This window comes from Gracilinanus agilis, chromosome 3 (genome assembly GCF_016433145.1).
Source record: "Gracilinanus agilis isolate LMUSP501 chromosome 3, AgileGrace, whole genome shotgun sequence".
In the NCBI taxonomy this organism is placed as follows: Eukaryota; Metazoa; Chordata; class Mammalia; order Didelphimorphia; family Didelphidae; genus Gracilinanus; species Gracilinanus agilis.
The window spans coordinates 655980133-656002328 of NC_058132.1; the positions used below are offsets into that span (position 1 = coordinate 655980133).

The following is a 22196-nucleotide window of genomic DNA, read 5'->3' on the forward strand; positions in this document are numbered from 1 at the left end:
CTCTCTCGCTCTCTCTCCTTTCCTGTCTCTTGTTTCTCTCTTTTGGAGGGTGGGGTGAGCAGGCAAGGATAAGAGAGCTCTCAGATGGTTTCAAAATTTGCCAGAAAATTTCTATCCATCTCAAGTGAGCTGACACCAATATTTTGTCCTGCAAGATCAATTTGCTTCTTATTCATGTTTGCAATTCAGCTTTTTGCTCTCTGGATCAGCAAAGATTGGGAGCACTATAGAGGCAACTTATTTAGCTTTTGATGGGAAAAAAATGTCTGTTGTTTGGAAAGGACATTTCTGGATGTCAAAAGGGACTTAAAAATATATTGAGCAATCAAATGCTTGAAAAGAACACAAATGAGATTTTAAAAGGTTAATTAAGAAGCAATATTGACTCAAACCATTGCAGTACCATTCACTGCTACTCTGCTGGGGAAAACTGTTTTGACTAGAAGACATCAAAGGCTGCAGAGAAGTACTTGTTATTGTTAGACTCCTGAGAACCCTGGCAATTATCAAGAGTAAATATCCCCAGCCCTCCGCTCAGCATAGCAAACATCCTTTTTACTCCGAGAAACCGATACTGTGCATTTTTATTATCGAGTAGAACAATAACTTTTCTGGATGAAACGAAACCCGCCTTTCCAAAGGGGGACATATCAGGAATATGCATCGAATTCAGATCAGTCCTGCTAAAAGCTGGAGAATTGGAATGGCTGGCACATGTGATCACAGGTGACCCAGTTTAAAGTATTTCTGCAGTTGAATGTGCTGCTGGGTTTCTAATAGTGAGACTGTGCTGTGTTTTTCCCCAGTAAAATTTCTTTCTTTCTTTTTTTTTTTTTTAAATCCTTACCCTCTGGCTTGGAGTCAATACTGTGTATTGGTTCCAAGGCAGAAGAGTGGTAAGGGTAGGCAATGGGGGTCAAGTGACTTGCCCAGGGTCACACAGCTGGGAAGTGTCTGAGGCTGGATTTGAACCTAGGACCTCCCGTCTGTAGGCCTAGCTCTCAAACCACTGAACTACCCCCCCCCCAATAAAATTTCTTGAAGTCTCTGGGAGTCCCAGGCTGGGTTAGTGCAAGGCTTGCTCCTCCTATGGCTGCCTTTGGGTCTTCCAAAGGAATCCTTGCCCTTTTTCCACAGTGGCAGAAAGTGCGATCTCTTGGAACCCCATTAAAAAATTGATTGGCTCACAGAGGCCCTCACCACCTGTTTTAATCTGTTTCGATCCAAACAAATGTTTAATAAGTGCCTGTCAATTGTAAAGAACTGAGCTGGGTACTGGCTGTATCCACGGTCTACCCAATGAATGGCACGACCCTTGCCTTCCAGGAGCTGATATTCTCTTAGCGCAATAGCCCATGGATGTAGATATGCAACCAGAGGGTCATTAACAGAAAGAGAGCAATACTATCTGGCAGCCTCAGGAAAGGCCCCTGAGCTGAGCCTCAAAGCCCACTTAGGATTCCAAGAGGCACCATGTGAGCCAGGAGTGAGAGCATGAATTCTGAAGAAGAAATATTGGAGTACTTGTGAGCTTAACCTTTCTTTCCTTCCACTGGGACAAAACCAACTAACCAACCAAACAAACAAAAACAAAAAACAAACAAAAAAACATTTCTTATAGTTGGTATTCAGGGTTGTTGTGAGATGCAAATGAGTAATATTTGCACAGTGCCTGGCACATAGTAGGTGCTCAATAGATCTTTGTTCTTTCCTCCAACCTCTTCTCCCTTCGGCCTCAGTTTCTGAAATCAGTTTGTCATAGTCGGTGGTTCCTAAACATTTTTGGCCTACCGCCCCCTTTCCAGAAAAAATATGACTTAGCCCCCTGAAAATTAATTAAAAAAAATTTTAATAGCAATTAATACTTAAGATAAATGCATCTGTGGCCATCACCGCTTCTCTGGATCGCTGCAGCACCCACCAGGGGGCGGTGGCGCCCACTTTGGGAATCACTGGATAGTCATGCAACTCCAGTTTCCTGACTTCCACCTCCAATACTTTCCCTTCAGACCTTGGGATCCCTAGTGCTGGGGATAACTTTCATGTATTCCCCTTTATGTTTGCAACACTAAATTTACTCCTTTAATATTTTCAAACCCTGAAATCAACCCTCACCTTCTGATGATGATAATAATGATACTTTACATTTATATAGCATCTCAGAGGTTGCAGAGTCCTTTAAATACATTATTTAATTTGACTTCAGAGCAGCTCTATGAGATAATTATTGCAAATGTTATAATCCCCATTTTACAGAAGAGAAAATCAAGACTGTAAGCAGTGAAGTGACTTATGGAGGGTGTTACAGCTGACATGGAAAGAAGCAGGGTCCCAACTCTCTGTCTTCTGCATCAGAAGTCAGTCTCTCTAACTTAAGGTTGTATTAAAATAAGATGTTTTCCTTTTTTTGGTGAGGAACATACTAGAGAAAACTTAGTAGCCTGATAAACTACGATACTGATGAATAGACATATAGGTGGTTCCATCAGCACCAAAATGGCATCTCTTAATTCTTTATATCTAGAAGTGTTGATTGAAGTGGGAAGCAGTAAAACAGAATTTTACAAATACTTCTTTCACAAATTTATTCTAAATAAGCGTAATGACCAGCTTGGCCATTGTTACTCTAATGCTTTTCTCTATTAACTCAGCAATCCCCACCTAGGTTCCAGAATCCATATTAGCCCTTTCGGGGAGCCTGGGAAAAAGAAATAGAGAGGGTTGGTCAGGCATGGCCTTGTGATCCTGGCAGGGGGGCTTCTCCAGCTTACAGGACACAGAACATACTCTCTTCAGGAACAGCCTCTGACTATACAGCAACCGGTCCTCATCCTAAGAATATTCACATTCTGTACAGAGTTATGGCTATAAGGGAAAATTGTGTACTTGAACAGTACATACTGTCTTGTCATAATATTTTCTGATTTACTTCGCCAAGATGACACAACATACACAGTCAAAGGGAACTGTATTGCCTTCCCCTTTCTGTCATTCGGACAATTTCCATTTGAAAGGATCATAGTGGGCAGTATAATAGGCTCAGTTTGCACTAAAGTAACATATTCCCCTGGAGAGGATTGTTACTGAGCCTATGGTGCTGGTGATGGGGCACTTTCATTAGGGGAATAAACTAAGGGGAGAATGATCAACTCCCAGGTATCCTTGGGACTATTTTTTGTTTATTTTATTTTTTTATAAAAGAGAAAAAAAAATCTCATTGGCCAAACAGTACCTGGAACAAGGGGGAATTGTTTCTGGCATTTGGGGCTTTTCTTATCGGCCGTACATAGGTTTACAAGCTTCCATGACAAACCTAAGAACATTATCCATATTAAGATGCTTCATTATTACTGTTTTTCATCTCCTTCTCACACTCTTCAGAGGAATTCATGCAGAAATGGGCCTGGAATCAGTCACTATCCTACAATTATTCTTTTACATTTAATGTTCTCAAGACTTGCACAGGTGGAAAAATTAATGCTTTTTGCAATAATTACTTGTATCCTGTGGTGATGTGCTTGTAGCACAAATGCTCCCATTTCCTTGTATAATCTGCTTTAATAAACCCTCCCCTCCCCTTCCCTCCCTCCCCAGACACCCAGAAGGGTGTCTTCACCCTTCTGTAATTTTTGGTAGAGATGACCTCATGATGAATTGATAATACGAGCCCTTCCATGTCTAGAAACAAATTTCTATGACTCACACTTATGGTTGATGTTTCTTTTTGACTTATCCTTGGTTGATTTCATGTAGATGTCACCCATCAAGGATCTTTTTCTTTTCCTTTTTTCCACCGTGGTTCTAAATAGTTTGTCTTTCATAGGCAAGTCACTTTTGGTTCCATTCTCCAGACTCAGTGGGCTTCTTCCTACTGAAAATCTAGCCAGTGGTTCCCAAACTGTTTTGGCCTGCTGCCCCCTTTCCAGAAAAATATTACTTAGCGCCCCTGGAAATTATTATTTTTTTAATTTTAATAGCAATTAATAGGAAAGATAAATGTACCTGTGGCCATCACCACCCTCCTGGATCGCTGCAGCACCCAGCAGGGGGCAGTGGTGCCCTCTTTGGGAATCACTGATCTATACTTTTATTGGGGGCGGGGAGGAGGATGATGTCTATATTCTTTAAAAGCATTTCCATAAGCTTTTAATCTCTTTATCACATGTTAGAAGAACATCCATCAATTCTCTTCTTCCTTCTCCATGAAATTGTGTTAACTGTCCCTGATATTGATAATGGTGTTGAATCATGGCTCTCACTTTCATTCTTTAGCAGAATTTTCTTAGAAACTCAAGTTTCTAAAAAAATAAAAGTTATATGTTTTTGTGCCATCCCTATAAAAAGATCGCAAATATGGGGTAAGATGTTGACATTTCTTAAGGAACATGATTTTTTCCTATTAGGCTAACACTAATTTAGTAAAGGAAACATTTTTTTTTACATTTTTATTTTTATTTATTTTTAATTTTTTAAAAAGTTTTTAGTTTGAATATTTTCCCATAGTTACATATTTCATGTTCTTTCCCTCTCCCCAAGCCCCCCTAACTCCCCTTAGCCGACGCGCAATTTAAATGAAACATTTTCTCTCTCTCTTTTACATTTTTAACCCTTAACTTCTGTGTATTGGCTCCTTGGTGGAAGAGTGGTCAGGGTGGGCAATGGGGATCAAGTGACTTGCCCAGGGTCACACAGCTGGGAAGTGGCTGAGGTTGGATTTGAACCCAGGACCTCCCATCTCTAGGCCTGGCTCTCAATCCACTGAGCTACCCAGCTGTCCCTAAAGGAAACATTTTGAAAGAGCAGAAGTCAAGGAGAAGAATGTTATGTTCTACCCCCTCCAATTGTTTTGGGTACTGCTGTGTAACACAGGAATGCCCATTCTGTTTTTGCTCCTCAACCATTTTAGACATGTCCAAGGCTTTGTGAACCCATCTTTGAGGTCTTCTTGGCAAAGACAATGGAGTGGTTTGCCATTTCTGTCTCTAGCTTATTTTACAGATGAGGCAAATAGGGTTAAGTGACCTGCACGGGATCATCTAGCTCAGTGATGGGCAAACTACGGCCCTCGGGCCAGATGTGGCCCCCTGAAATGTTCTATCTGGCCACCCGACATTATTCCTAATCTGATGAATGCAATGAGTGGATACAAAACAATGAAACTTTGAAAGAGTTGCCTTAGAAACAGACTGAAAGAGGAGCATTTCCTTGCCTTTGACCTCCTCTTTAAAAAGTTTGCCCATCACTGCTGTAGCTAATAAGTGTCTGAGGCTAGACTTGACTCCATGAAGATGTGCCCAGTGCCCTCTCCGCTATGCCACCCAGTTGCCCTGCTCCTCTGTGTTTGGTCTGATTCCTAGAGAAGGTAGAAGAGCAGACACCATATGCCTGCATCGGAATTATTCAGGACACACAAGTTCTATCACGGAGCTGTTCCCAGTTTACATCCTGCTGTTTACTTTTCAATGATTCCTAGAGACATCTCTCTGCTAGCTGCCTTGTGGCACAGTGACTTCTGCTTGTTTCAAATAAACCCCAATTCCCTTGATAATAGAGAATCTGGATGGAGAAGAGGGAGAATTGTTTCCCTCTGGGCCTTTGTAAAGCACACTGTTGTCATTTCTGGAACTGTAAAAAAAAAGGTCAACATTTTCTTTTTGCTTCTTTCTGATCATTTATAGACACTGTGTTCGTGCTACTAAGTAATATCTTGAAAGTGATTGTTGTTGGGGCAGCTGGGTAGCTCAGTGGATAGAGAGTCAGGCCTAGAGATGGGAGGTCCTAGGTTCAAATCCAGCCTCAGACACTTCCCAGCTGTGTGACCCTGGGCAAGTCACTTGACCCCCATTGCCCACCCTTACCACTCTTCCACCTATGAGCCAATACACAGAAGTTAAGGGTTAAAAATGTAAAAGAGAGAGAGAGACAGAGAGAGACAGAGAGAGACAGAGAGAGACAGAGAGAGAGCTTAAAAGCTATAAAGGAGGCTCAAAGAAGGACTTGAACCAGTGCTTGGGGTGGATTCTGAGAGGATTCTGATGAATAGAGAGAAGACAGAACTGCTCTGTTCTTGCTTCTCTTTTTCCGTCCTTCCTCCACTGATTCTCGGCCAATCTCTATTAGGCAGTCAGACCTAATTCATTTTTATAAACAAAGATTTACTAAGGTAGCAGGTTGAACAAAAGCCTGGAGCATCCTTCCCACAGAATCGCCAAAGCCCAAAGGCACATCAGCCTCTTAGGGAAAATGGACCTTCCTTGACAGCGTATTTATGAACATTATACATGTGCACACGAACACGAAAATTCGGCATTTGCTTTGTCAGAATAGTGATAAACACAACAAAAATAATTTGAAAATACAAATTCTTCTTAGTCCATAAACCAAACACGGGTATCACTGAAGGACCTAATGCCAAGCACTCAGCTAATATGAACTGACTGAGCGGAGCAGAGCCCTTGCTTTGGACTGTACAGCCCAGCTGCCAGCCACAATTAGCAGAGAAATAGCAAAAGGGTACCTGGCTACCATGGTGATGGCCAAGCCGCTGCTGGTGATTCCTGAGCAGTTCTAGATTATAGGAAGAGAGACCAGCAGAGAGAAGTGCGAATGGAGTCCTACTTTTCAAGGAAGGAAGAGAATGGGGTCTGCAAATGATAGGACAGCTAGTTTTATTCCAATAGCTCTCTGTTTTGATAATTGTTGATTTCTCAATATCCAGAAAAGAGAATAACCACAGGGCTCCTGTGTAGAAGGGTAGTGTCTAAGACTAACTCGGTTTCCACTTTTGAGGGAGTTATTAGTATGCAGGGATATGCCACAGATCTTGTTCACCTAAGTTTTTTAAAAACGTTTGATGCTTGTACAAAAATATTTATAGCAGGAGGCAGCTGGGTAGCTCAGTGGATGGAGAGCCAGGCCTAGAGATGGGAGGTCCTAGGTTAAAATCTGGCCTCAGCCACTTCCCAGCTGTGTGACCCTGGGCAAGTCACTTGACCCCCATTGCCCACCCTGACCACTCTTCCACCTAGGAGCCAATACACAGAAGTTAAGGGTTTAAAAAATATTATCTAAAAAAAATAATAAAAATAAAAACATTTGATACTTGTACAAAAATATTTATAGCAGGGGGCAGCTGGGTGGCTCAGTGGATTGAGAGTCAGGCCTAGAGATGGGAGGTCCTAGGTTCAAATCTGGCCTCAGACACTTCCCAGCTGTGTGACCCTGGGAAAGTCACTTGACCCCCATGGCCCACCCTTACCACTCTTCCACCTAGGAGCCAATATTCAGAAGTTAAGGGTTTGAAAAAAAAAGAAAAATATTTATAGCAGCTCTTTATGTGGTAGCAAAGAATTGGAAATGGAGGGGATGCCCATCCACTGAGGAATGGCTGAGCAAGTTGGGGCACATGTTGGTGACGGAATACTATTGAAATACTAAAGAAATGACAAGCAAGCTGATTTCAAAAAAAGCTGGAAAGATCTGCATGAAGCGATATAGAGCTAGATAAGCAGAACCAGGGGAATACTGTGCACAGTAACAGCAATATTGTACAGTGATCACCTGTGAAAACGTGGCTACTCTCAGCAATGCCATTATCTGGGAGAATCCTGAAAGATTTATGCCGGGAAAGGCTCTCCACCTCCAGAGAAAGAAACGGTGAAGTCGATGGCCATGGATCAAAGCAGACTATCTTTCACATCCGTGTATTTACGTTTTTATTTTGGAATTTTGGTTTTGTAGGATCGTGTTCTTACAACAGTGACCAATATGGAAGCGTATTTTGCATGATAATGAAAATGAAATTAAAAACCAAACAAAGGTTTTGGCTAAGTCTTTCCTGGTATTCTTGTGTTAGGGCAATGTAGTGTAATGGAAAGAGTCCTGATTCAGCCAGAGGATCTGGGCTGGAGGGTCAGCTCTGTCACTACCTGTGTGACCTTGGTCAAGTCCCTTAACTGGGCTTCAGTTTCCTTACCTGCATATCGAGAGAGTTAAACTCTATAGTATCTGGCATCACTCCGAGACCCAGATCTGTGATCCTACATAAAGAGAAGAGACATGCAGCTTAGGTGATAGTGCAGTTATGTGGCTTTTGAACTGGTTGAATGGCCAGAGCCAGAGAGTAGCCATTCTTGGCTTGATGATAACCAGGACAGACTCCAGCGGATGGAGCCTTTTTCTGTTCTGTGCCTGCTCCCAAGCTAGTTCATCAGTGATTTAGAAAGGGGGCGTGCTTGTTGAATTTACAGATGTCACAAAGGTGAGGCACATGACAGAACAGGGATCATGAAGGTCTTCAATAGTCTAAGGCAGCGGCGTCAAACTCAACTGGAAATAAGGGCTACCAAAGGCTGCCTACGGATCCCTACAGGCTGCATACTGGCATAGAAAACCACACCTCTTTATAGATGTCTTTTTTTAAATGAATACATCAACCTAATAAAATCAGATAGGAACTACATTTTCATCTGGCTTGACTGTCATTTGGAAGTATTGTGGGATAACGTGTGCCTGCCCACAGATGGTGTGGCATTGGACTTGATTAAATAGATTAAATTTATTAGGGTTAAACGTAAAAGAGTAAAAAAAGGAAAATCTTGTACCTGGATTCCAAATAAATGGAGGAGGCATCCCTATCCAGCAGTTTCTTTCTTTCTTTTTTTTTTTTTAAAGTACTAAGAATTTCCATATATAGCTTCAATATGAATCAACAGGACAAGATGGCAGTCCAAAAGGCTGAAGCCATCTTGTGCTACACCAGGGGTCAGCAACGTATGGCTTTCGAGCTATGTCTGGCTCTTTCGAGGGCCAGATCTGGCTCTTTCTGCAGGAGTCATAAAGTCCATTTTTTTTCAGGCGCTGTTACGGGAGCGGCACTGTGAGCACTGCACGGCTCTCACGAAATTACATTTTAAAAAAAGTGGCGTTTATGGCTCTCACAGCGAAAAAGGTTGCCAACCCCTGCTCTAGTCCTAGAGAGATGTAGCTTCCAGTAACAGGGATGTGAGAGTCCCATCTTATTTTCTTATCAAACCACAAATGGAGGATTATGTTCAGTTCTGGATGTCATATTTTATAAAAGGCATCAATCAGCCCAAAAGAATTCAGAGAAAGACACAGCCATGGAGAAGAGCCTCCAGTCTATCCTGTGGTGATTGGTTGAAGAAATTGAAGATGTTGAGCCTGGGGGGAAAGACAGATCAGCAGGGGTATAGTAATTGTATTCAGGTCCTAGGGCAGGATTACATTTATTTTGTTTGACCCCAGAGGGCAATATGAAGAGCCAGTTAGTAAAAGCTGTAGACAAGAGATACATATAGGTTTGGTGTATGGGAAAATGCCCTAACAATTGGTTGGTTTGTTGTCCTTTGTTTTTGAAGAGGATCAATGAAATCATGGGATGATGTCTTGATTTGTGCCTGAATTGGACTTCATTTTAAAATCTTACCTTCTGTCTTAGAATTGACATCGGTCCTAAGGCAGAAGAGCAGTAAGGACTGGTCAGTTGGGATTAGGTGGCTTGCCCATGGTCACACAGCTAGGAAGTGTCTGAGGTCTAATTTGAACCCAGACCCTCCTGACTCCAGGTCTAGTTCTCTATCCATTGAGTCACCTGGTTGCCCCGAATTGGCCTTAAGTGAGACAGAATTGCAGCCTCACTCTCTCTTCCAGAGTCATCCAAGTATAGTGGCAAGACAAAACTCAGGATGACTGATGATGGCCCAGGATGCAGTGGATGACCTTGATGTCTTCCACGTCTGACCAAGATCTAAGCACTCCACAGCAGTTGCTGCTCCACTGCCTTCATGGCCACTGGAACAAATTGTTCTTATTTGCCCATTCCACCAAGGGAAGTCTTCATATGCTGGGGGGAGGCATTCCCTTAACTCACCAATAAGTTTGAAGCCTGTCAGCTGCCCTCATCCACCAAGATAGTTTACTGGGGTGCTGCCACCATGCATGCTACAGTTTCTTGGAGTCACCGGTGAGAGCTGTACAGCAAAGGAGGGAAGCAGCCCTGAAAGGGGCTCAGCAAGCCCTCCCATCCAAGGTACTAGTCCTCCCTAAACACTCCAAATACTCCCTAAGAATTAGAGCTGTCTTAAAGGGGAACAGGCAGCCTTGTGGGTAGATAAGTACCAGGTTCCTCTTCATTAGAGACTTTGGAATAAAGGCTACACGGTCAATGATCATCACGGGGACGCTTTTTCATAGACAAATAAGAGCAGGCGGCTTGCTGAGAAAGTCTCTTCACAATCTGAAATTCTGCCATTTTTGATTCTGTTTTGATTTGACATGATTTGATTCTGACAAGTTAGTATGGAGAAGACACAGCAGAAACACGATGACTGTTTTCCGGTATTTAAGTAGCAATTATAGGAAAAGGAGGGATTCCTTTGGTTCTCTTTAGAACCAGAGACAAAACCAGCAGCAATTAGTGGAAGTTGTAGAAGTCAATTAAATGTTCGATAGAAGGAAAAACTTTATAACCACGAGAGCTGCTCCCAAATGGGATGGGCTTCCTGGGTGACTAGTAGGCAGTAGGGGCTGGAGGGAAGATGCTCACTTGGCAAAGATACTATAGAAGGAATTCTTGTTCAGGAACAAGTTGGATTAGATGGCCTTGGGAAGGAGAGGAAACCTTAAGTGGCCTTCCAGAGGGACATGGCCCAGGAGGGAGATCCCGCCTAAATTCCTTTACAGATGTGTTTGAGGAAGCACCATAGATGTGAATTATAACTACGGTGCCATTTATTTCTCTTTTATACAGAATAGTACAATAGCTAAATATTTGAAGTCTTTACTGAATATAATTTTTCTTTGTTTTTAGAATTAGAGATTTAAGCACACAATTAGAAAACCAACAAAAAAGATTTCAGAGCGTGAATGAAGAACTGAGACATTTTCAAGAGGAGCTAAAAGTCGCACAGAGACGGTCACAACAGTACAGGTAAGATTTCCCTAAGGGAAAAAGAACTAATTAAAATAGTTCATTAAAGGGTCACACATGTAGGAGGTTATTGATTGGAAAGTGGTGTCAATGTGATCTTTTTTTTTTTTTTTTAAAACACTCACCTTCCGTCTTGGAGTCAATACTGTGTATTGGCTCCAAGGCAGAAGAGTGGTAAGGGCTAGGCAAATGGGGGTCAAGTGACTTGCCCAGGGTCACACAGCCGGAAAGTATACGAGGCCAGATTTGAACCCAGAATCTCCCATCTCTAGGCCTGGCTCTCAATTCATGGAGCTGTCCAGCTGCCCCCATCAGTGTGATTTTTTAAAAGCCTTCAGATCATTCTAGGAGTATTTCTGTATTATATGGAATTAGAAAGTTATAGATTTTGCATTAGTTTGTTATAGATTAAAATAATTGTGCATTAACACTGTTATCTTAGAGTTGTTAACCATATTCAGCATGATGACTAATGGGTAGAAAAGGAAGAGAATAAGTCAAATGGGAGAGGTAATTTTTTAGTTCCCCTATTCTAAAGCACCAGAGAAGGGGGCTATGACTGCCCCTCCCAAACAAGCAGCCTGGCATTAATCATACCAAATAGTGTTCAGTGTTCTCAAGAGCCAGAACATTTGCTTTTCTAAGCAGAGTTGAATAAATTGGGTGTCTTCTTCCCTAAAAGTGGCTGCTTTTAAAATTTAGTCATTTTAGTCAACTTTTGTTTATAAAACATAAAACTCTAGCATTACAGATGGCCTTTGTTCAGGGTACCTGAAAGCACAGTTGGCGAGGAAGAAAACTGCTTCTTTTACTTATTTTTGTACCTTTGGGGAGAAATGGGCTAGTAAAAACGACTCCCGATTGGGAATGTTTTTGTTCTGAAAAACACCCTTTCCTCAAGTATCCATTGGCGCCTGGCTCTGATGCCTTCCTGTGATGTGGAGGGGACCAGAAGAGGCTGAGCTTTGGCTAGGCTAGACTTGGCAACACACTCCATATCTGTTTTCCAAAAACCAGTCTTGGAACTGGGAAAGGCTTCTTCCCAGAACACTCACTGGTCACTGGGTGATGAATTCCTTTTTTCGGTCACAGCAGCTCATGAAAGCTATCTGTCTCTAGGCATGGGAAGGTGGTGATTTGCATCAGTGAAGGGAGTACCCACATGAGGACGCCATGGCTCCTTGATGTATTGGAGTGCCATGATGCAATTCATGATGGTAATTTCTTACTCACAGACTCAGAGACATTCTCTGGCTTTAAGAGTATCAAACTCTGAAGGCCGCATCTCACCACCTCTTCCAGATTGCAGGGTGTTGAGATGGGATGGCTCCTGGGCATTGAGGAAATCCCACCCAGGAGCTTCTTTCCTCTCCACTAGTCTTCACTGCCTAACTAAATTAGAACTCGAACTCTCCTCTTCAATCCTCTCTCCTTGTGAAGGCTTCTGTTAGCACCCACTATTCTCTATCCTCTCTCTTGCTCCATTGTAATTCAGATAGACAGGAAATAACTGACTATGTTTTCAAGGTGAGGAAGCAGTCCTACATTATTGGTAGCATCTTTGCCCCAGGAGGAGATGGGTGAGTTTGTGACCCCACGGCATTATGTGCAAGAGGGAAGCTTCTTTGGTTATAACCAAAACCACATTAGTCTGGGGTTGGGGAGGAACCATAGATAGAGAGAAGACATGAACCATAACATGGAATTGGTCCTGCTGGCAGTGGCTGATCAGAGAGTGGACAGGGACCCTGGACCTTCAGGGAAGTCTGGGCGGCCCTAGAGGGAAGAAGCTAAATGAGAGACAGTGATGGAGACGGCAAGCCGCATCTGACCCTAGAGACGAGCTTTGGCTTCGTTTGCCATCGCCTCCGGAGGAGAGGTCACATCAGCTGGGGATGGCGAGCTTCACATTGTCCCTGGAGGGAAGACTCCAGAGCCAGGAAAGAGAGCATTGAAATAGTCCTTGAGAAAAAGAGGGCGAAGGCTGAGCCTGATGACTCCAGCAGAGACCCCGGGCCCTGGAGACTGTTAGTGGGAAAGACCACATGGGTCCCTGTGGGAAACATGGTGGCCTTCTATGACCTAGTCTGCATTTTGTTATATAAATCAATCATTCTCTATATTTAATGCTCACTCACTAGAGTGCTGGCAGGAGACTCGAGGGCCATTTCTAAGAAGCTAAGATGTCCTCAGAGTTTCATAGAATTTGAGAGTTATAAGGGAACCCATTGACCATCCAGCACAACCCATCCAACAAAGGAAAGCTGCACAACATCATCTCCAAGTCATTGTCCTCCTTGTTCTTGAAGACTCCCAAGGAGGGGGAACCCTTCTTGGGTCCCAGCCACATGTTCATGAGGGGCCCTCCTAAAACTCTCTTCAGGGTCTGTCATCAAGAGGGACACTGAAATCAGGAGGATGCCTTAGTGGTTGCTATGCTTTGCTCCCCATATTCTACTCTTTTATTACTTTTTCAGGTCTCAACTTTTTTTTATGGTACTTTAAGAATGGGGTTTGGAATCCCAAAAGTCCCATTAAGCATGTTTGATTTTTGATGAATCTTTCAGATCAAAAACATTAATATATTAACTTATGTCATGACCTACTTTCTGAGATTCCCCCATTAAATACATTTTAAAGAATAAAATTTATTTATTTATATTTTTCCATGGTTACATGATTCATGTTCTTTCCCTCCCCTCTTCCCTCCCCCATCCTGGAGCTGATGAGCAATTCCACTGAGTTATCCATGTATCACTGTTCAACACCTATTTCCATATTATTCATATTCACAGTAGAGCGAACATTTAAACGCCAAAACCCTAATCCTATCCCCATCAAACCATGTGATAGATGATTTGTTTTCCTTCTGCATTTCTGCTCCCACAGTTCTTTCTCTGGGTGTGGATACATTCTTTCTCCTGAGTCTCTCTGGATTGTCCTGGGTCATTGCATTGCTGCTAGTAGTGAAGTCAGTTACATTCAGTTATGCTACAATGTATCCGTCTCTATGTACATTGTTCTCCCGGATCTATTCCTTTCACTCTGCATCAGTTCCTGGAGGTTGTTCCAGTTCACATGGAATTCCTCCAGTTCATTATTCCTTTTAGCACAATAGTATTCCATCACCATCAGATACCACAATGTGTTCAGCCACTTCCCAATCTAGGAACACTCCTTCAGTTTCCAATTTTTTGCCACCACAAAGAGCACAGCTATAAATTTTTTTGTACACATTTTTCCTTATGATCTCTTTAGGGTACAAACCCAGCAGTGGTATGGCTGGATCAAAGGGCAGGCAGTCTTTTAAAGTCCTTTGGGCAAAATTCCAAATTGCCCTCCAGAATGGTTGGGTCAATTCACAACTCCACCAGCAGCATATCAGTGTCCCAATTTTGTCACATCTCCTCCAGTATTTATCAGTTTCCTTTGCTGTTATATTGGCCAGTCTTCTAGGTGTCAGGTGGTACCTCAGAGTTGTTTTAATTTGCATTTACTCTAATCAGGAGGGATTTGGAACATTTTTCATATACTTACTGATAGTTTTCATTTTATCATGTGAAACCTGCCTATTCATGTCCTTTGACCATTAGTTGATTGGAGAATGGCTTGATTTTTTTTTGCAAATTTGACTTCATTCCTTATATATATGGAAAATTAAACCTTTGTCAGAGAGTTTTCTTTTAAAAACTTTTTTCCCCAGTTTGTTGCTTTCCTCCTAATTTTGGTTACATTGGTTTTGTTTGCACAAAATTTTTTTAATTTGATATAATCAAAGCCATTCATTTTACCTTTTGCAATGTTCTCTACCTCTTACGTGGTCTTAAATTCCTTCCTTTCCCACAGATCTGACAGGTATACTAATCTATGTTCACCTAATTTATTTATAATTTCCCTCTTTATATTTAAGTCATTTACCCATTTTGAATTTATCTTGATATAGGGTTAAAGATGTTGATCTAGACCTGATTTTTCCCATATCATTTTCCAATTTTCCCAGCAGATTTTGTCAAATAGTGAGTTCTTGTCCCAAAAGCTGGGGTCTTTGGATTTATCTACATTGTCTTGCTGAGGTCATTTACCGCAAGTCTATTCCATTGATCCTTCCTTCTGTCTCTTAGCCAGTACCATATTGTTTTGATGACCACTGTTTTATAGTACAGTTTAAGATCTGGTACTGTTGGACCCCCCCTTCACATTTTTTTTCATTATTTCCCTTAATATTCTTGATCTTTTGTTCTTCCAGATGAACTTTGTTATAATTTTCTCTAATTCTATAAAAAAGTTTTTTGGTAGCTTGATAGGTATGGCACTGAATAAATAGATTAATTTGGGTAGGATGGTCATTTTTATTATAGTAGCTCATCCTACCCATGAGCAATTAATATTTTTCCAATTATTTAGATCCAGTTTTAATTGTCTGTCAAGTGTTTTGTACTTGTGTTCATATAATTCCTGTGTTTGCTTGGTAGATAGATTCCTAAATATTTTATATTGTCTCTAGTGATTTTAAAGGGAGTTTCCCATTAAATAGATTAAAATGTTTTTGGTTCTTAAATACGTATATTTTATTTATTTTTAAACCAATTTTTTTATTAAAATTTTTTCCTCTCCTTCCCACCTGCCCCAGCCATTACAGACGGGAAAAAGAAATACAAAATCCTCATTATATGTCTGCATGGGTGAACAAAACACAACCCCATGTTGGCCATGTACAAAATATAGATATTTCATCCTGCCTCTGAGTCCTCTCACCTGTCAGGAGGTGGGCAGCCGGCTTTGTTGTTAGGCCTCTAAAATGACTTTTGGGCATTGCATTAATCAGAGTCCTTAAGGTTTTCAAGTTGTTTTTATAATGTTATCATACAAATTGTTCTCCAGGTTCCGCTCACTTTACGCCACATCCTTTCCAACAAGTCTTTCCCTGAAACCGTCCCTTTCATCGGGTCTTTGAAAGGGCCGAGGATCAGGGGACCCGAGCCAGGATCCGACATCAGCTTTGCCCCATGGGGGAGGGGTCCCCCTCCCTAAGAGGACTTCACTCCTCAGCCTCAGTTTCCCCCTTGCCTGTGAAATGGCAGAGTTGGACTAGACTCTTAGATCCTTTTCACTTCTGCCTGGCCTCATCTCATTCCTGTCTCAGTTGTTCTGCTTTAAGAGTGTGGTGGGGAGAGGGTGGAATGTCTGGGAGGGGGTGTGTGGTTAGGGTGGCCGGGGCTGGGGGGGGGGCTGACAGCAGATCCAGGCAGCAGCACCAGGAGAAGAGATCGCTGTGGATATGAGCTGAGTTAAGGACTCATTAAACAGGAGACGAAAGGTGAGGGAACCTTGACAAAACCCAGACTGGGACGGGAGTCTTAGGTCCTTGAAGCAGTCCCAGAGACTTGAGGCCCGAGGTTTTCCTGTGGCTTAATCAGGCTGCTTTGCTAGGACCCGGCACTAAGAGAATGGGAAGGTAAAGGCTGAAGAGACAATAGGCCATAGGAGAGAGAGAGAGAGAGAGAGAGAGAGAGAGTGTGTGTGTGTGTAGGGTTTGTGTTGGGCAGCCATGAGGGTCACGTGAAAGGGTTTATCAGAAAGAGAAAGGAAGAGAGTGAGGGACAGAAGGACAGAGAGCCAGACGGATAGAGAGAGAGAAAGAGAGAGAGAGAGAGAGGAAGAGAGAGACACAGAGAGAGAGAGGAAGAGAGGGGGAAGAGAGAGAGAGAGAAAGAGAGGGAGAGAAGGGGAAGAGAGAGAGGGAGAGAGAGAAAGGAGAGAAGGGGGAAGAGAGAGAGAGAGAGAGAGAGAGAGAGAGAGAGAGAGAGAGAGCGCACAAAGAAGATATCGAGCCCTTCCCAGATTTCGAAAATCTTGCCTAGAGCAGACCCTGTCCTGTCCCCTGCCCTCCTCTTGGAGGCTTGGGAGGTGCTTCCTGACACTTGTCTGGGCAGGCAGGTGTGTGTATGTGTGTAAGGGATTATGGGACAACGTGTTGATAACTACAAGATCCTGGGGGTGGGGGGAGTGGGAGGAGAGAGGTGCTTCCTAGGAGCCAGAACTAGCTGTGCCCATCAAAAGGATGGCATGAAATCCTTACTGCACATCACGTACATAGAGCCTGGGATGCCAACAACCCAGTAGCAGGTGGGGGCAGGGTGAGAGAGGCCTGTACATGGCCAGTTAACAGGACAGGCCCGGCACGGGGAAGAATAAATCAAATCTCAAGTGGTGTCTTATCTGTAGGGCATTCTTGGGGCTGGCTGGTGGCAGGTTTCTGATTTCCAGCCTTCACAAAGCCTGTGTTTGTGCTTCGCTTATGGACAAAAGCCCAGATTCCATGATTGAATGCATGCCACCCTGCCTTCCAGTGGAGGCAGCCTGGGCTGTCTCACCTATGGCTTTGCAAAGAGAGTGAGTGGGAAGATAACTCGACTCTGTCTCTGACTCAGTGCCTTACACACACTGCAGACAATATTTGTTGAGTGACTGACTGAGTCACTGGAAGCAGAGTTGAACTTGCCTGGATGCATCAGTCACTTGCCAGCTGAAAATCACCAACGATCGACTGCTCATCTTCCTGTCTTCCTAGGAGACAGCAGCATCCCTGCCTGTGTTTGGAGACTCCAGGCATGGGAATAAGCAGGAGCTTTCCTGAGTTCTTCCAAAAGCGAATAGCATTGTCTTTGGAGGGACGAGCCACGTACACCTTTGTAAGCTGGCGTAGCCAGAACTGGGTAATTCAGAAGTCTCGGCCCTTCTCTCTGTGTCCTGTTTAACTATGTTAGAACCAGCCTCAAAGGAAGGGCATGCTGGTCCCTGCATGACAGAAGATCAGAATTTGAGAGAGAGAGAGAGAGAGAGGGAACGGTACGGATCCCTGAGTCCAACCCCAGCATTTGACAGATGAGGAGACTGAGGCTGGAGAAGTGAAGACGCTTTCCCAAGGTCATATAGCTAGTTGGTTAGCAGCAGAGCTAATGCTGAAACTAGGTCTGACCACTTGGACTCATTTCTGTGTTGGACGGGCACATTAGTGAGATGCCACTACTGTGTTCAGGTAGTTACTTGTAGAAACACTGAGGAAAGGGGACGGCTCCAAGCCCTTCTCTTTTCTTTTTTTTTTTTTTAAACCCTCACCTTCCGTCTTGGAGTCAATACTGTGTATTGGCTCCTTGGTGGAAGAGTGGTAAGGGTGGGCCATGGGCGTCAAGTGACTTGTCCAGGGTCACACAGCTGGGAAGTGTCTGAGGCCAGATTTGAACCCAGGACCTCCTGTCTCTAGGCCTGACTCTCCATCCACTGGGCTACCCAGCTGCCCCCAAGCCCTTCTCTTTTCGAGGAATGAGAACTAGCTAGTTGCTGCTAGTGGGTTTGAGCTGTGAGCTATTAGAATCAAGACACAACCCGTGGGCATAGGTTGGAAACAATAACAAGACAGCCCTTCTTTCCTGTCTCTCCAGGATTAGAGACAGCTTTACTGTGTGCTCTGATTGAGGGGCACCAAAAAGCCTGGGTGCTCAAAGGCATCTCAGTGGCCATCTGCCACAGGCTCCAAGTTCTCCTACCAGAGAGTTTCCCCCATGTTAAATTATTAACATGCCATTCATACTCGATTGTGACTTTGTTTCCTAAATCCTTTCCAATCTGCTGCCAAGGCACTGAAGGAATGAGCATGTTAGAAGATATGGCCTGGAGAGAACCCCTCCTTGGGCATGAGGGTGGCACTTCCTGCCTGGGAGGGAACAAAGCCTAGAGGCAAAAGAAAGGTGGGCACCCCTCATTCTCCCACTTGTTTTACATAATTTTGTCTGTGCCTGAGTATGCCAGGAGAGACAGCAGTATCTATTAGTGACCTGGGGCCATCTGAGGTATGCCCGGCTGGAAGTGGTGCCCGTCACCTTTCTCTCCCTCTCCTTTTGGGCAAGAGTGAAAGAGAAGGGCAGCTGGGTGGCTCAGTGGATTGAGAGTCAGGCCTAGAGATGGGAGGTCCTAGGTTCAAATCTAGCCTCAGACACTTCCCAGCTGTGTGACCCTGGGCAAGTCACTTGACCCCCGTGGCCCACCCTTACCACTCTTCCACCTAGGAGCCAATACACAGAAGTTAAGGGTTTAAAAAAAAAAAGAGTGAAAGAGAAAGACTAGTGAGTCCATCTGCCTCCCATCTTCCATTTCTTGACTTACTTTTCTAGGTTCCTCTGATTTCTGCCTCCCTCCAAGGTACCCAGGCCCCTGGGACGCTCTGGCTAATTCCCCCTGTCTGGTCCTCCCTGCCTTCATCTATCCCTCATCAAAGTCTGCTAGGTGTCCGGCTCATTCCCGACCTGAGGACCCGGGTCTCAAAGAGGTCCGGATTAGTGCTCATTATTAGGTGCCCTTCCTTCTAAGGTTCCATTTGCATCTTAGCAGGCTATCTAGAGATAACACCGAGTAGCAGAAAGAGAAGAGGGACGTGAGATAGAAACTTTGGATCCTAGGCTGCACTCTATGATCAATAAACTACTCACTATGTTCATATGGAGGCAGCTACAAGTGATGTAGTGGTTAGACCTAAGTTCAAATCTAGCCTTAGACATTTGCTAGCTGTGTGACCCTGGGCAAGTCACTTAACTTCTGTCCGCTTCAGTTTCTTCATCTGTAAAATGGGGGAACCTCACTTCTAGGATTGTTGTGAGGATAATATTTGTGAGGTGATATTTTTAGAGATTAGCCCAGTCCCTGGCACACAGTTGGCGCCTAATAAATATTTACTTTTTCCTCTCTACAAACAAACCACTTTACCCTGCCCCGCTATTTTCTTAACCACAAAATAAAGGTAGGCCCCTTTGTATTCCAGCATTTGATGGTCCACTTTAAAAATCATTCATGGTCAAGTATATGTTATAGAATCAACATTTTATGGTATTTCATTTTCATAGTTCTGGGATTTTTCATGATTTTTGTGCTTAATTGTTCCTTAATTTCTTTCAAGAACCAAAAGAGGGGGCAGCTGGGTAGCTCAGTGGATGGAGAGCCAGGCCTAGAGACGGGAGGTCCTGGTTCAAATCTGGCCTCAGACACTTCCCGGCTGTGTGACCCTGGGCCAGTCACTTGACCCCCATTGCCTAGCCCTTACCTCTCTTCTGCCTTGGAGCCAATACACAGTATTGACTCCAAGATGGAAGATGAGGGCTTAAGGGGAAAAAAAGAACCAAAGGAGAATCTTTTCATATATTTTTTAAAATGGCATCAGTCCCTTGATGTCTGTGAGGTAACTGGGTATGCCAGAATGACGGAGAGCCCCTTTGGGGGCAAGAGAGTCTGATGAACAGGTAGGGGAGGGAGTGAAAGAGGGAAGCGGCAGGTGGACCAAGTGATGGTGACATGGAGGTCTATTCACACCTCAGACCTAGGAAATCCATCCATCCTTGCAAGTGCGATTGAAGCAAGGACCAAACGTAGAAGTGGCCCTTATACAAGGAATATGGCTCCAGAAGTTTCACAAACATTTCTTTTTTTTTTTTTTTTTAACCCTTAACTTTTGTGTATTGGCTCCTAGGTGGAAGAGTGATAAGGGTGGGCAATGGGGGTCAAGTGACTTGCCCAGGGTCACACAGCTGGGAAGTGTCTGAGGCCGGATTTGAACCCAGGACCTCCTGTCTCTAGACCTGACTCTCCATCCACTGAGCTACCCAGCTGCCCCCTGCAAACATTTCTTAATGACCGGATGGGCGAATGTGCTGAGCCACAGGGCTGCAAGGACAGAAATGAAACACTCCTCAACCTTAGGGAACATATACCATAGGGGTTTGCATTTTATTCCCTACCAGGCTGTATAAATGATATTCCTGACAGGCGACAGACATCCTGTGTGGTCTCTCCCCTGGGGGAGAAGTGACTTCTGCAGGTTCTGCCCCTACGGCACCAGCTCTGGTAGGGAGAGTCTATGAAGCAAGCAGGCTCTGAAGATGGGCTCAGCCAGGTCCTTTGCCCAAAGTCCAATGGAACTCTGAAGAGCCTCTCCTCCCCAAGAAAAGGCTAATGGTGGCCAATGAGGAGTTCTCTTTTGGCCATCTCAACAGCCTATTTCCTGAAGCTTAGGGTAGTAGAGATGAGCAACAGCTGTCAGCTCACCGAGGACTCTCACTGATCCAAACCCATTCTCCAACGGCTGAAGAGGTGCCACATAGCCATCCGATGGGCTTCACTTTTGAAGCCAGTCCTGCCGCCTGGGTTTGATTGGACCAGTGATTCCCAAAGTGGGCGCCACCGCCCCCTGGTGGGTGCTGCAGTGATCCAGGGTGGCGGTGATGGCCACAGGTGCATTTATCTTTCCTATTAATTGCTATTAAAAATTTTTTAAAAATTACTTTCCGAGGGCTAAGTAATATTTTTTCTGGAAAGGGTGCAGGAGGTCAAAAAGGTTTGGGAACCCCTGGATTGGACTAAAGACCATACGCAGGGAGAGCCTTCTGGATTCTGCTGCACACGACACAACGACCAGATCTCCATCCAGGTACATGCTTGAGACGACGACGAGCCACCTGGGACTGAATGAACAAGAAACGCCTCATGATTTCATTCATTTTGGCACCCAAAGAGCCATGTTGGGGAAAACTAGCTGGGCAAAAGAAAGCCAAACAAAAATATGAATGAGCTAGAAGAGTTTGATGGAGGGTTGCAACGTGCCTTAAAATAGTTTCTTGATTATCCCAAAAGCAGGTCCTGGAGGGTAAACGGCGTCCACTTGAGAGGCTACTGAAGAGAAGTAGCCTCGGACCTTGCGTGGGGATGCAAGGGTCGAGGAGGTCAAGCATCCTTCCCCGTAGCAGAGTCTTTGTGGCGTTCAGGGGAGCACTGAACTATGGCGAACAAGATCCTTGGGTCATGTTGCTCTTTCAAAGTCATTCTCTTAATAGCTTAATTGCAATCAGACTTAATCATCAGCCTCCAGCGAGGCATTGTTCATGCTCAGCATTTCCCCTGACATCATTTCTAATCAGCCTCTTTGGAAAGAAGCAATTGTAAACAGGTGGACTCCGGCTCCGGGCAGACAACGCAAAGGATCCTCCAGGAACAGAGAAAGTCGTGGAAACCTCCCAGAATTCATCCTGGCAGACATCGCAGAACATGGGCGCACCCCTCTTAGGCAGGGACTGAGAGGGCAGAATTGGAGGAGAATCCACCAGGGCGGGTTCTTTCCTTCTTCCACCCCAGAAGCTGGTGGAGAACATGAAGGACCCCGAACCCACCCACCGAGCAGCATCAGGACTGCCTGGAGTCTCCT

The 22196-nt window shown here is 44.1% G+C and overlaps 1 protein-coding gene across 1 annotated transcript in view; it reads left to right on the forward strand.

Moving 5' to 3' along the window:
- LEKR1 (leucine, glutamate and lysine rich 1) overlaps positions 1-22196 on the forward strand; it is a 159921-nt gene that overhangs the window by 49098 nt on the left and 88627 nt on the right. Inside the window, exon 2 of the mRNA XM_044669532.1 lies at positions 10832-10951. Coding sequence (XP_044525467.1) covers positions 10832-10951 — 120 coding nt within the window. The remainder of the gene's footprint in view (positions 1-10831; positions 10952-22196) is intronic.